Source organism: Leishmania donovani, chromosome 23 (assembly GCF_000227135.1).
Source record: "Leishmania donovani BPK282A1 complete genome, chromosome 23".
Classification (NCBI taxonomy): domain Eukaryota; phylum Euglenozoa; class Kinetoplastea; order Trypanosomatida; family Trypanosomatidae; genus Leishmania; species Leishmania donovani.
Window position 1 is genome coordinate 731,563 of NC_018250.1, and position 14,437 is coordinate 745,999.

A 14,437-nucleotide genomic window follows, 5' to 3' on the forward strand; every position below is an offset into this window, starting at 1 on the left:
TGCTGTTGATGTGGTGATGAGGGAAGGAGACAACCACAGAGGAAAGTTGCGGCGTTCGAGTTGTTTGCTTCGCCACTGGACCGATGTCTTTACGCGTTTTGTGTGTTTCATATCTTGTTTCCCGTTTTCTTTGAGAAGGGGGGCCGCATTGACCTCGTGGCTCCTTCTCTCTCGTTGTTTCCGTTTTCCGTGTCGTCGGAGTAGGCCCCGTCTCCCCATCGGACCCTCTTCTTGTCTCCACCCAGTGAGACAGGAAGGCGGGAGGAGCCGATGGCTCCCCACTCTCGTTAGTGCACGAAAACTATTCGTATAGGGCGCATTCATGTCCTTTGATCAGAAACACGCGCTCTATTTTTTTTCAGTATGGCCCCTAGTGTACGCGACACGGTCGCACACATCCAAGAGGTTGGATCGATGGTGACGAGCACGCCGACTCGCTCACGGCCTCCGTTCAACTTTTTCTGCCTTTATGTATTTTGCCCCCCCCCCCCCTCTCGCTCACAGCGGCGAAGGAGCGTAGGCGTTCACATAAGTGCCTGTCTGCGTGTGCGTGCATGCGAGTGAGAGTGCCGGACGCGTTGTCTCCCGACGTCTCTTCCGTTCTGCGTGCTCACGCAGATTTTTCCGTCTTTTTTTCTTTTCGAAGCAAAAAAAGAAGTCGGCCGCGGCGCAGCGCCGTGGCTCTTCTCTTTTCTCGTGACGGTGGGGAGCGGAGAGGGAGCGTTGCACCTCGCTTCACCACCTCAATCACAGCAGCCTTACACCCCGATCACCACGGCCCCAAGCATCCTCTTTCTCTCTGTCGCACCAATGGCGGTGAAGAGAGCCGGAGATGGGCACGAAAAACTGGACGTGCGTGACGGCTTATGTATGCATGTGCATGAGCGAGCGCCTGCGCTACTTTTCGTGTCCGATCGTTGTGCTGCGTAATGCGCTGCTCTGAAGGAGGTTATGACTCATTCTTCTTGCTCTTGCTGCCATGCTCTCCACCATCTCCGCCCTCTTTCCCTCTCTTCGCTCGACGTGCCTGCTGTGGTGGCGGGACGGTTCGACCAGGCCCACGGCTCGCCGTCTTGCGCGCTCAGGCTCCTGGGCGAGTGACGCTTGCCATGCGCATGCGCCCGATCGCACACATTTGCCTATGCATGCGTGAGTCTGTGCGCCTATCTTGCTTGATGGCACACTCATTCTTCTCTCGTTCTCTCCTGTGATGGACGCTTCTTGTGATGCGCGCACTTGCAGCTGTTGGCTGAGAACTCGAGGGCCTCCCCTGCGTCTGTCCGCCCTGTTGGCACTGCGCTCACCCTTCGCCGTCCCACCCCCCGTCCCATTCTTTCTCTTCGAAGAACAAGGAGGGGGAAGAGAAAGGGCCACTCAAGTCTTCGCTGCCACTGCAGACACTCAGCCGCAGCCCTCTTCCCTCTCTCTGAAGTTCCAACTCTCCGCTTCAGCATCATCCGGCATCTCCGGTGCACGACAACGCGCCCAGACCTGTTTAGGCTTGCCGCCTTTCCCGGCGCTCGCCGCTCATCCCCATTCTCGTGACGGCGACGACCGACGCTGCGCGGAAGGGTCATGAGAATGATGAAGCCGTTGTGTTGTTCCCCAAGGCGCATGCTGTCGGCGCTCGTGGGCTGTCAGCGTTTTCACGTGGTTGTCGGTGGTGCTGGTCGGTGCGCTGGCCACGGCGATGGAGGTGATTGCGTGCTACATGATGGAGGACCTGGACAAGCGCCCTCATAGCGATTTGGACCTGGTAACTAAGGCAGTCATCGCATGTGCGCTGTATGCGGCGACTGTGGATGCGGTGACGACGTCCTTTCTCTCCAGCATCGCTGTCGAGGTGCCTTGAGCTGTGCGTGGTGTGCAGTGGCTCTCCCCGTCTCACCCATCATGCTGCCAAGTGTTTGCGTGCGCGCTTTTCCCTGCGCGGTCTCTTCCGGCCACGTACCTTTCCGTGGTTTCCGTGTACGACACCGTGCGGAGCGGAGATGAAGACGTGCGTTTGTGCGTCTTGTGGCCCCTCACGCGTGCGTGCACCACTTGCTTCGGCGCCTTCCGTGCCGTGGGGATCATTTCTGGCAGGTGCGTTGTGCAACGCTGCGAAAGAGGGAAAGGCAGGCGCACACCTTTCGACCTCATCGCCCACATACACCTCTCCGCTCCACCCGACGCGGTGGTGCAGAGCTCGACGAAACGCAGCCCAAGCTGTTGGCGTGAATGCCGTATTGTCTTCCCTTTTCCCTCCGGTGGGTGGAAGGAGGGGGTCGCACCATGCGTTGCTCTGCCTACACCTTTCTCCTGTTCTGGAACGAACAGTGCGTACCGTCCTACTGATCATTGCCCACTGTTGAGACTTGCGCACGCATCCGCTTCAGCACCGCCACCGCCATCCACGCAAATGACGGAACGAGTTGTTGTGCGCTTGTTCCGTCCTACACATGCACGCGCTGCGCAGTGCAGAGTCCAGCGTGCGGGTATGTTTCTGCGCGTGCACTGCTGCGCATTCCTTGTTGTGTGTCTCAGTGCTCCGCCTCCCGCCTTGCTGCTTCGGTCATACTTACGTGCGCTGTCTTCCCTCTCCATCCGTGCCGCCTCTCTCCATCGCTTCTTCTCTTGGGCGTACGCGCCCACTGTATATGCATGCTCCCTCCCCCTTCGCCCGCACCTGGTGATACGCGTGCGCGTGCGCATCTCCGTCCGTCTGACGCTCCCTTCCGCCCTCCCTCACTTCACTAGTCGTCGCGCTTTGGGCCTTTCGCCCATCCGTGGCGGTGCCGCGTTTATCGTTCACGCGTTGCCCCCCGCGTGTGCTTCTCTACTCTCTACACCGTCAACCTCTCTTACGTGATATCACGCAGCAGCTGTTAAGTGTGAGCACACCGTCGGTGCTCACGGCACACTTGCTTCGCAGTTGTCGTCTCCGCGCCAGCACCAACGCGGCACATGTCGCATCCATACATGTTTCGGCATCATCGTTCGCTCTTCATTGTCTCTCGCCACACGGCTGCACTGCGCATGCTCCTTCCTATGTCGTGACGCCAGTTCTCTCGGCTTCCTTCCTCCCTTCCTCGTGTTTCTGCGCCTTTGCACACGCCACGCTCTCTGCCGGCCTCAAATGTGGTTCCCCAGATCTCTCTACACACCGCTCGCGTGCGTGCGTGAGCTCCCTCTCTGCGAAGCTCCCTCACCTCTGCATTCGCCACCTCCCCAGCCACCACACGGAGGAACTAACCAAGCGGCGAGAAACGAGACGCCACTGCCCGCACGAGCACACTCGCCCACACCCGTCTTTCTCCCCGCCAGACGTTGCGCCCGCATTGCTTAAGCGCTGAGGGTGATCTCATCCTCGACTCTTGTAGTTTGCTGCTGTCGCTGGTCACTCGTGCCCATCCCATCGCACGCACAGCCCATCGGATACGCTTCCTCTACGTGTTCTCGCTTCCGTGTTTCTATCTTATCAATCAGCGTCCTTCTCTTGCGCACCCCCATCTTCCCTCCCCCCATCCCCACATTCTCTTCGCCGCCGCTTCCATGCCTCGCGGTCATGTTGGCCTGTCCTCCATCGAGGCGCGCCAGCGGCGCGAGAGCTTCATGGAGAAGTTCAACGCGGAGCAGACGGCGCAGGAGCGCCAGAAGCGGACGGTCGAGTGGGAGCTGCGCGGCAACGAGCGACACGAGCAGAAGGACTTGCTGCAGTACATGGACGTGATACAGGCACAACACAACGATGTCCTCGTCGCGCGTCGCCGTCGCTTAGCAGAACTGCTCACGCGTGAGAACGAGCTGCACACTTCCATGATGACGAGCCTGCCAGAAACCGACGCACAGCGCCGCGAGCGGCTCATCCGAAAGGCCCAGGAGCTCCGTGCCAAGCGTGAGGAGGCGAAGCGGCTGGACAACTGCGCCCGCCACGACCGCCTGTTCTGCGCAAAGATCGACTGCCTGCGCCAGGCGGAGAGCCGACTCAAGGTGATGCAGGTGGCGGATGCTCGGTATGAACAGATGGACGCCGCCGCGGAGCGTCGTCGTCAGGAAGCTGCTGAGGATGTCTTATACGCTCAGCAGGCTACAGAGGCGCAGCGTTTGGCGACGGAGCGAGAGCAGCGCAACCTGGAAATGCAGTACAACCGCAAAAAGCGCATGGTCGCCGACCTCGCAGCGCAGGTGGAGGGCAACCGGCAGCGAAAGGAGATGGAAAAGGAGAACGCGCGTCGCGACACCGAAGAGTTCTACCGGTTACTGCACGAGGAGCAGGCAGAGGAGGCCCGCAAGCGCCTGCAGCGGCGGGAGAAGAACCGCCAGCTGGCACAGGAGATGATGGAAATGAACGAAGAGCTGAAGCGCGCTCGTCAGCAGGAGTACGAGCAGCTAAAGAAGGAAGACAAGGAGGCGCTGGACGCTATCCTTGCTTCCCTCGCGGCGGAGCAACAGGAGCAGCGGGCTGAAAAGCAGCGGCGCATGGCGGCGGAACGGCAGCATATGTTAGACCTCCAGAAGATGGCTCAGTGCAAGGACGACAAGCACGCGTTAGACAAGCTATGGGCGGAAGAGAATGAGAAGCAGTGGCGAAAGCGTGAGGTGCAGTGGGAAGCCGACCAGGCCAAGCGCGACACGCTGCTGCGCAACATTCTCATCGCGCGCCGACAGCAGATTCTGGACAAGCGTCAGAAGGCTAAGGAAGACGCGATGCTGCGCAAGTTGGAGGACGAAAAGTTTCTCGAGTCCTTGTCGAAGGAGCGCGACATCGATGCTGTAGAGCGAGAGCGGCGCATGGCGCTCTTGAAGGAAACTCAGCAGTACCTTGAGTGGCAGATTCAGCAGCGCATAGCAGAGAAGGAGGCAGCACGGCTGGCCAAGCGCACTGAGCTGACGGATGAGCAGGCTTTGGAGAAGCAGTACGAGGACCGGATTGCGCGGGAGATGGCAAACCTAGAAGCGGCAAAGCCGTCGCGTTACCGCGATGTGCCGCTGCTGCCGAAAAAACATCGAAATCAACTCTTTTAGAGGCGCGTTAGCGCCACGACGATGCAGCTCACGCAGAGTATGTTACATGTGCTTGCTTGTGCTGGTGTGCCAACGAGAGGGCGGATACGCAGAGGAGTGAGGGCGTGAGAGAAGGAATGCGACGGCGATAAGCAGGTGCGAGGGGGAGGTGCGGGGCGCGAAAGGCAGAGATTTGACCTGCTGCGAGGTGAGAGAGGTCCAGCTTTCTGTCTCTCCCCCCGCATGGCTTCCTCGCTTTCTTGGCAGCCACAACATTCCTCTGCTGTCTCTCCCGCCGAGTCTGCCCAGAAGCCTGCTCAGCGCCTACCCTACTCGTTTCCTTTGCGCTCACCACTCTTTGGTTCGTTCCCCTCTTCTTGCTCAGCATAGTCGGCCACGCGTGCACAGGCACGCCCCACCGTGCACTCCCTCCGACTGATTCTAGTTTCTCCTCTTGTGTGTCCTCGTGCTGGTATTTTTGTTTCTCTTCGATGCGCAATTGTCTTGCTCATGCACGGCAGCGACTCCAGATACGACGGCGCACATGAGGCCGCAGCCGGCTATACTGTTGTATTTGTATCTGTGAAGGACTGGATGAGTGGTGGCAGTGATGGTAATACGAGGGGACGCTGTCTTCGTGATACGGTGGAGAGTAGCCATGCAAGGCAACTGGGACAACGATCACGTGCGCACACACGCGTCCTTGATTGAACTCTGCGTCGCGCGCCGCCTACACTTTAGACGGCCTCCTTTCTTTTTGTTTTGTTTCGTTGTTGTCTGTCGTCTTGACAGCCGCGCGTGCGTGCTCGCAGCTGCCAGACGATGATGTATAGCACCGAGGTACTCGGTGGAGAGACGGCGAGGAAGCGGAAGAGGACGACGTGGCCGGTTCGACTCCCGCACGTGTCTTGCTGACTTGTTTTCATCGTTTTACGTATTGTGGTTGTGGTTTGATCGACTGTGCGTGGGGCGGGCGCGCAGCAGCAGCGCCTGTGACGGTTCGGACGGTGATGTGCACCCTGCGGCGTCGGTGGCGGGCCGTGCTTGACAGCGGCAACAATGTTGCTGAGTATGTAGACTACTTCTTTCCTTGCCTTTGTTCAATCCCTTGCCCTCTGCATCTGTGCAGCACGCGCACGCGTGTGCGCTGCTGCAAGATGAGGGCTGCTGAACTGACGTGAACGTTGTGTGCAGGAGGTGCTCCAAATCGATCACACTGAGACCCCCGATCCTCCTCCGACGCAACTCCCTCACCCACGGGAAGGCGCAGCCCAGCAGTGCCGGCGTTTCCACGAGCTCCGGCACGCAAAGAAAAAGACAGCGCGAAAGGGTGCGTCGTGTTTCCGTTTTTGCGTTTTCCTTCCCCGGAAGGCATCTGCCATCGTGAGGGAGAGCTGGCGGTGGCACACGCCTCTCAGCCTGTACGGACATCCGGCACCCTCCACAACGATCTTCGTCCCTCCACGACTCTCGCCCCACATCACTGCTGCGCGTTTTCATCGCCTGCTCCTCTTGTGTGCATTCGTTTTCCCGCTGCCTGCGCACATGTGCATCACCCAATCACCCACTCCCGCCCTACTTCACGTGCATGCTCTTTTCTCCTCCTTACTGCACACATGCACGTGGCGAGGAACCCTCCAGAGCAACCGCAAGCAGCAGAGGCCTCCCTATAAACACACACACACACATCGTCTTCCCTTACACACTTGCACAGTAAGAACGCCCACGCATCCGAGAAGACAACACGCGCGTACGCACATCGCTTCCCTTCCACCTCTGGCGTGGTCTTTCATGTCGACGAGCAAATCAAAAGGAGTCGCATCCGCCTTCTGATAACCGACTGCCCGCACGCCCCCCCCCTTCAACGCAGGTGCGCGAACAAGCGCACGTACACACGTGCAGACGCTCACACGCCGCTCGGCAGGCTCTCGTGGCTCTGACACACGTCTGCATCATCGCTCGCGCCTTCGCACCAAAGATGCGGCGGAACACCTTTCTGGCGGACGTGGCTCCCGCCGCGCTGCTCGTCTGCTTCCTATGTGGCGTGGTGCTCAACACAGCCGCCCACATAGAGGGGCCTCGCATGAGCCCAGTGCTGCAGTGCAGCGAGGACTTCTCTCTCGTGTGCGCCGGCTCCACCTCCACGAGGGACTTATGGGGATGCATGATGAAGAACGCGGACAAGATCAGCAACGAGTTGTGCAGGGAGTACGTCATCGGCTTTTACGCGTGCACCAGAGATGCGGAAAAGCGGGGAAGCTGCGTCTATCCCGCTGCCGACTACGCCACTTCAGTGCGCCGCTGCCTGCGCACGATTCCGGGGGACAGGATATCCGAGGAGTGTCGGAGCTCGCGTTTTTACTCCCCTATCGCTGAACTGATTGCTGCCAAGCGAGGGTACTAAGTGACTGCACGCGCAGAGGCTGTGATGGTGGCGGTGGCGGGAGGATTCGCTGACCTGGAGAATCCGTGAGAGGAAGAGCAGACGCGCCTTACTGTGCAGCGCTGTCTCTCCTCTTTCCCGCTTTCGACCCCCTCCCCGCCACTTGAGCCGTGAAAGAAGTCTGTGGCGCAGGTGGGGGGGGGGGCGATGCAGTGAGCTTGCCTAGCAGCAAGAAGTACACACTCTCTTCCTGCCCTCCCCTGCCCACGCGCAGGCTCTCTGTTTGCCATCCCGTGGCCCTCCTCTACGAGAGACACATCCGGCGCTGCCGGCTGTAGCAGATGCTGCTGCCGGTTGTGAGATACACCGATGGGGGCTGGGGCCGGGGCTCTTCCCGCAAACCAGCGCTTCCGCTGTCACGGACGTATGTCTGCTTGTGGATCTATCCTCATCTCAGCTTTCGTGTGCCTGACGCTACCGGCGGCGGACGTCTCTTCTTCACGGTACGGTGCAGAGCCGAGAGCAAAGGACCGAGCAAAAGAAATCCGCCTGAAGCGGCAGAGGATGTTGTGTCTATGGGCATGGAGGATAAGAGGTAAGAGGTGGTGGAGACAGCAGCCAGAGAGAGTGCGTCATCGGCATCAGCACCTCCATCATCCCTCTCCTGTCTTCGCTTCACCTCCCCACCCGCGGTCCCCCTCTCTCATTTTGTTTGTTTTCCATTTTTTCCCTTGTCTTCGTCAGTCTCCCTTTTTCTAGTGCGTCCCACTCGGTGCTCCCGCATCTCTTCCCCCCTCTCCCTCGTCGTGCTACGGCCCGCACACACCCATTCACCTTCCTACTCCTTTTCTCATTGATGCTGCAAATCTCTCGTGTCGCCCTGATCTCATCATCGACTTTCACCGCTCTGTAGGACGCGGCAGCCGCAGCGCTTGTCTTCTCGTTTTGTGTTCCTTTTCCTTCTTCGCATGTCTTCGCGTCTCCGCGTGTGTGACTTCAGCTGACTCTCCAGCGTCGAAGAACTCCGCCCCATCCGCCCGCCCCACCTCGCCATGGAAGAACCCCCCGTCACTGCCGGCTGGCCGGCACGCGCCCGCTTCTGCACAGGCCCAACCACACAGACTTCATCCAGCGCTACCGATGGCATCCTCCAGGTCGTATCTTATCGTTGTTTGCCCTTGTCGCCGCCATTTCGGTGGTCTCATCGAGCATAACCTGCTCAACCGCAATGATGTCGCTGCACGCCTCCTCCCTCTCCAGCCACCCGCCCACCGCTGTTTTCTTGTCGTTTGTGGTGCTGGCGAGCACCTGGTGGTTGCGCCGGGAGAGGCGCGTCTACGTGCTGCCACGTCGTCGGTTCCGATCGAGGGACGGCGACGGAAACTCGCTTAGCGAGTCGCGATGGGGCCCGAAAGGGCCCAAGGGTGCCATCGTCCCACTCGCCAGTGCTGCTGCGCGCTTCGTCACTGCCATCGTCTTGCGTGCCTGTCTCTCTTCATGTTTCTTCACGTGCACCCCTGGTGTGCTACGATCTCACTCTTGCCGACTCACCTCCTATTGTCTTTATTCTTTCTTCGCCGCTGTGCATCTCCGTCGCCCTCCCTCTCTCGTGCATGCGCGCCCACAAACCCCGTCTGCGTAGATGGATAGCTAGCGTGCGCATCCCAGACACAGACATACGTCCGGCGGCAGATAGCTCTGCCGTGCTTATCGATCAGATCGCGTGAGTAATACTCATCTTCGGCACTCGAAACCGACGCATATCGGGGCGGCACATCGCCGACCTTAACTTCTTTCCTTGACGCCAATCATGACGCTCACAACGACCCCTGCGCCGACCTTCAGCTCCAAGAAGGAGCTGTACGACTGGCTGGTGAAGCAGGTGGAGGCATTGGTGCATGATATGAGCAAGCGCTTCACTCCGCAGGCGAACCTGGTCATTGGCCTCAGCAACGTCGCGGCGCTCTGCTTTTACGAGCTGAACCGGTTCTGCAACCCCGAAGCGGCGCTGGAGAAGCTCAAGGTCAACTGGTTCGGCTTCTACCTCTTCCAAGCGCCTGGGCTGCTCGCTCTCGGGCCCTTCCAAGGCCGTCCTGCCTGCACGGAGATTCGCGTTGGGAAAGGCGTCTGCGGCACTGTCGCGGAGAGCGGTGAACCGCTAGTGGTGCAGAGCGTGCACGAGTTTCCCGGCCACATCGCGTGCGACTCGGCGTCGAAGTCGGAGATTGCCGTGCCTGTGCTGATTGAGAACGGAAGCGTCGTCGCCGTGATCGACGTGGACAGCACGGAGCTAGACCACTTTTCGGAGGAGGACAAGGAGGGCCTGGAGCGCATGGCCGCAGTGCTCGCGCAGCACCTCGACTTTCCCATGGCAAGGGCTCTGGCAGTGAACCCGGCGCTCGGGCTACCTGGCTACTCCGCACTGGCCGGTGGCGATAAGGCGTTGCAGCCGCACAGCGACGCCGAGGCGGTCCCGCAGGCTGCACCCGTGACCACCACCACGACGGCACCGGCAACCACCACGGCTCTGACGCGCATTCCTTTCTTTAAGGTGGAGGTGAAACAGCCGGACGTCACCACTAAATGCGTGCGTGGGTGGCAGTTCACTCGCACAAATCTCGACCGCATCATGACGCAGGACGAGGCAAAGCAGCTGCAGGACTCGCTCGGCATCTCGGCGCTGCCGGAAATTGCCTTTCAGGGCAAGACGCTCTCGGTGAGCCCAGAGTCTGATCGAGAGCACCCCTGGCTGCACTTCAGTGTTGAGGCGCTCATGTGCAGCGCTTCCGAGTACTACCAGACGGAGGAGTTCAAGACACTGGTACACCCGCAGCTCCGCATCCCAGTTTCGCCGGGCTGGGAGTCGTTCCACTTCGAGAAGTACGACCCAAAGGTGGACTGGGCGTGGCGCAACAACTTCTGCGGGCTCGTCCCTGAGCGAGGGCGCCTCGTGGAGCGCCCGAGAGACGCCGCGGACGCACCGGGAATCAACTGGGACATCTTGAAAGACACAAGCCTTCCGATTCTCTTCTACGGTGATTTCGACATGATGGAGGACGACCTGCACGATCACGGCATGGTGACGAGCAGCGTCAAGTACCGCGTGATGAGCTCCGCTTTCTTTGTTCTCTTCCGCCACTTTGTGCGCGTCGACAACCACGAAGTTTGGATGCGTGAGGTGCGAGTCTTTCACGAGTTTGGGAAGGCTCGCACGCCGTCTGGGGTGCCGCACATCGTCTTTCTGGAGCAACTGCGCCATGCGCGCATTGCGGAGTCGGTGGAAGGCGTCGACTGGAAGTCCATGTCCCCCGACGCCATCTCCGCCAAGGCCACGGTCCTTCTTTCGCGTGAGTGGATGCTGGAGAAGGCGGCGACGCCATAGCAACGTGTGCTGCGGGTGAGCTTCCCCTTGTTGCGCACTGCGGCCTGTGTGCCAGACTTGTGTACACCGAGCTGCTCCAACGCAGGGCTGACGTGGCTGGTGCAGCTGCCGCTTCTCTGCCCCTTTTCGTGCTTCCCGCCACTCTTTTTTCGTTTCGTGTGTTGCCCTCTCTGTGCGCGTCGAACTCGCCACCGCCGGCTCACGGCACTTTGCTCGTGCACGCCATCGCCTCCCCACACACCCCCCGTCCATTCCGTGATGCCCGCGTTGCAGCTTTTTGTGTAGTGTTGGGGTGGCTCTCCTGATGCGCGGTGCTCGCCTCTCGTGTTTCCTGTGTCTCTCTGCTTGTGCAGTGATGGCCACGTGCACCTTTCGGACTTGTCTCTCTTCCTCTCTCCGTGCGGGCACCTCTACATGTGCTTCACAAGCGCACGCACACAGACGCGCCCGTCCCTCTGCTGCACCGCCTCTTGCCCTCCCTATCGGGTGCTTAAGGGTGATGTGCTCTCCCCTATTCCTCTCGCATGCAACCGCAGACAGAGGCACACAGTGCGCTTAACCCACAGAGGAAGCGTAGCCGCGGCATGTAATGGCAAAGGCAGGCGCGCTTAGAAGGTTCACCTTAGCTTCTCCACGTCTCCATCCGCGCCAGTGGCACACTCCGCCTGCCACCACGTGTGAGTGTCTTTGAGTTGACCGGCAGCGAAGCCGCATGCGCTCCTCACACCGTTTTCTGTGAGGCATTGACAAAGGACCCCACCGGCCACTCCCTCCTGCCTGCTAGATGGTCTCCTGTCTTTCTCTCCATCGCCCTGTCCGCCCTCCCTTTTCTCGCTCTCCGACTGCTGTGTGTGTGTGTGTGTGTGTGCGTGCGGATATGTGCTCATGCGCGTGGCTGCACTTATTCCTCCCTACGGACGTCGCGACCGACTCACAAGGTCATACAGCCACCGTTGTATATTGTCTCCGTCTTCTGCTTCCATAGACTCTCCCATACACGTCGATAGACATACAGGCACAGCTGCCTTGCCGTCGCGCTTCGCACACTCGCGCAGGCAAGCATGGAGATATTAAAGAAGACAGCTGCCTTCCGGGTTCAGAAACAAGTGGAGGGGCGACCCGCTGAGGAGGTCACGCAGCTCTCTCTGAGCGGCGTACCGGCGCTCCCAGAGCTGTGGTCTCCCTACACTCACCTCACTCACCTTCTGCTGATCTGCATGAAACCGAAGCTCGTGAGCCTCGACATCCTTGGCCTCAACAAGCTTCAGGCACTTCGCCTTCTGGATGTTAGCGACAACGCCGTTGCTGTTACTTCACCACCGCCGGCTGTGCCGTCGCTAGTTCGTCTGCTCATGCCCAACAATCAAGTGTCCTCCTTGGAGGAGGTGAGCCGGTTGGCGCAGAGCTTTCCGAACTTGGAAGTGCTGGACGTGGTGGACAACGATGTTGACACCCCTGCGCACTTCGCCTCCGTTTTCGGGGCATTTCCGAAGCTGGTCGCCCTCAACTCGCGTACGCGCGACGGGACCGAGGTCGTGGTCGAAGACTCGGACGAGACGGACAGTGACGAGGAGTGCGAGGATAGCAGCGATGAAGAGAGTGACGACGAGGTGGGGCAGACGGGATCGTCCGGAAGCACCGGCAGTGAGACTGAAGAGGAGTCGGAGGGCGACGCGGAGCCGACGGCGAAGAGAACGCGCACGGAGGACGAAAAGGACGGCTGAAGCGAGCCGAGAACCACCTCGTCAAAGTAAATTCTTGGAGCGTGACGCGTGTGCCTGTCCGCCATCTTCGCAGTTTCCCTAGGAGCCGGCACGTGTATCTGTCTGCGTATATGTGTCACAGTGTCTCCACCATGACAACCTGAGAAGGAATGAGCCAGCGCGCGAGGGCTCGCGTGCGCTCAAGAGAGCCTTTCACGGTATTGCTTCTAAAGCCGTAATGGTGCACCTCGTCGAGGATTTTGAATCAACCATGGCGCACACATCGTCACAGAGGTCTCCGACTCGACTGCGATGGAAGACATATTTTCGGACACTACGTTGGTATGCCCGTCTCTGTGTGGTGCCATCACGTCCTTTCCCGCACCGTCACCTTCGCCACACCTGTCTCTTTCTCTGCCTTCTCGCCCGCTCCTCGTTTCCGCCGCTCTCACTCGAATGTGCACCTGCGCACGTTGCACCACACATACATGGGCACGCTCAAACCCCTTGCGGCCTGTTCCGCTTATTCGCCCGGTGCTGCTCAGCTTGATGCTGTCTCTGCCACGTGCATTGCTGCTTTCTCCTTTGCGTTCGGTCACTCTGTCCCCGCCCTCCTTCTCTCCGCTCACCTCGCTCGTCGCGTCGCGCGGCCATTGCCAACAGCGGCCAAGGAGGAGACACGAAAACAAGCACGTTTCGGTGTCGCGTGCGCTCTCCGCTCCTGCGCCGTGCCATGTCCCGCTACGATATCGCTAGCGAGCCTACCGCCGAGACCCTCGCGCTCAACTACAAGGCGGTGCGCGACACGGTGGCGCAGGAGAGCGGAAACCGTCGCGTCACGCTCATTGCGGTGAGCAAGACCAAGTCTCCTGCATGTCTTCTAAACCTGTACAACCTGGGCCAGCGCGTGTTCGGCGAGAACTACGTGCAGGAGCTGGGCGAGAAGGCCAAGGTGCTGCCCGAGGACACGGTGTGGCACTTCATTGGCCACTTGCAGAGCAACAAGGTGAAGGAGCTGCTGGAGGGGGTGCCCAACCTGCGCGTGATTCAGACCATCGACTCCGAGAATCTGGCGAGCAAGGTGAACGAGGGGTGCAGGAAGTACCGCGGCGGCCGGCCACTCGAGGTGTACATTCAGGTAAACACCAGTGGCGAAGAGACGAAGAGCGGAACGGAGCCTGGGGAGGCTACTGTGGCACTTGCCAAGTACATCGTTGATGAGTGCCCACTGCTGCGGCTGAAGGGACTCATGACGATCGGCATGCCCGACTACACAAGTCGACCAGAAAACTTTGAGTGTCTCACGAAGTGCCGGGAGGACGTGGCGCAGGCAGTGCAGATGGCGCCGGAGGACCTGGAGCTGTCGATGGGCATGAGTGGCGACTACGTGAACGCCATTCGAATGGGCTCCACCACCGTGCGCGTCGGAACCTCGATTTTCGGCCAACGCTACTACCCACACAAGCAGTGACGGGGGTAGGGAGAGGGTTCATGCATTCGTCAACACGCCCTCAGACAAGCAGCAGCGGCCCTCGCCTGCGAGCGTCGCTCTCCTCCTCATGCGGATGCGTGGAGAGCGGAGGGAGACGGAGGGAGGGGGGTGGTTGGGTCTTTGCCCAACAAGTGTGCACCCATCGAAAGGGTCGGTAAGGCGATCAGGTGACGATGCCGATACGCGTGCGTTAAGGCGAGTGTGCACGCGCCTGCTTCTGTGCATTCCCTGTTGCGTTGCCCGTGGCAACCTCCAGAATCGTTTTCACGGCTTATCTAGTTTCTCTTTTTCTCTTCCTTTCAGCGCGCCCACCCTCGGCCGCGCAACATGAGCTCGCCCCTGCTCCACCACCACCCTGACCCTGTCGCAGACCCCATCGCGTGGTGCGGGGCAGCGCTAGTAAACGTGCGTTGCAACGATGCGCCGGCTCCGCCATCTGCACGCGGCCTCAGAGTCTACCTCTACCCCCCGCTGAGCCGGCCGCCCTCACA

General features: G+C 60.0%; 5 protein-coding genes across 5 annotated transcripts; all 5 read left to right on the top strand.

The window, feature by feature from the left end:
• Positions 1-2,479: 2,479 nt before the first annotated feature.
• LDBPK_231840 (hypothetical protein) lies at positions 2,480-2,851 on the top strand (the record flags this gene model as incomplete). The annotated part of the gene is made up of 1 exon (XM_003861028.1): positions 2,480-2,851. The coding sequence occupies one exon, from the start codon at positions 2,480-2,482 to the stop codon at positions 2,849-2,851; it is 372 nt and encodes a 123-aa protein (XP_003861076.1).
• A 683-nt stretch (positions 2,852-3,534) lies between these two features.
• Positions 3,535-5,007, top strand: LDBPK_231850 (hypothetical protein, conserved; the record flags this gene model as incomplete). The annotated part of the gene is made up of 1 exon (XM_003861029.1): positions 3,535-5,007. The coding sequence occupies one exon, from the start codon at positions 3,535-3,537 to the stop codon at positions 5,005-5,007; it is 1,473 nt and encodes a 490-aa protein (XP_003861077.1).
• A 4,172-nt stretch (positions 5,008-9,179) lies between these two features.
• Positions 9,180-10,751, top strand: LDBPK_231860 (hypothetical protein, conserved; the record flags this gene model as incomplete). The annotated part of the gene is made up of 1 exon (XM_003861030.1): positions 9,180-10,751. One exon carries the CDS (start codon positions 9,180-9,182, stop codon positions 10,749-10,751), a length of 1,572 nt encoding a protein of 523 aa, XP_003861078.1.
• A 1,061-nt stretch (positions 10,752-11,812) lies between these two features.
• On the top strand, positions 11,813-12,475 carry LDBPK_231870 (hypothetical protein, conserved; the record flags this gene model as incomplete). The annotated part of the gene is made up of 1 exon (XM_003861031.1): positions 11,813-12,475. One exon carries the CDS (start codon positions 11,813-11,815, stop codon positions 12,473-12,475), a length of 663 nt encoding a protein of 220 aa, XP_003861079.1.
• Positions 12,476-13,187: 712 nt separating this feature from the next.
• Positions 13,188-13,925, top strand: LDBPK_231880 (hypothetical protein, conserved; the record flags this gene model as incomplete). The annotated part of the gene is made up of 1 exon (XM_003861032.1): positions 13,188-13,925. The coding sequence occupies one exon, from the start codon at positions 13,188-13,190 to the stop codon at positions 13,923-13,925; it is 738 nt and encodes a 245-aa protein (XP_003861080.1).
• Positions 13,926-14,437: the final 512 nt, after the last annotated feature.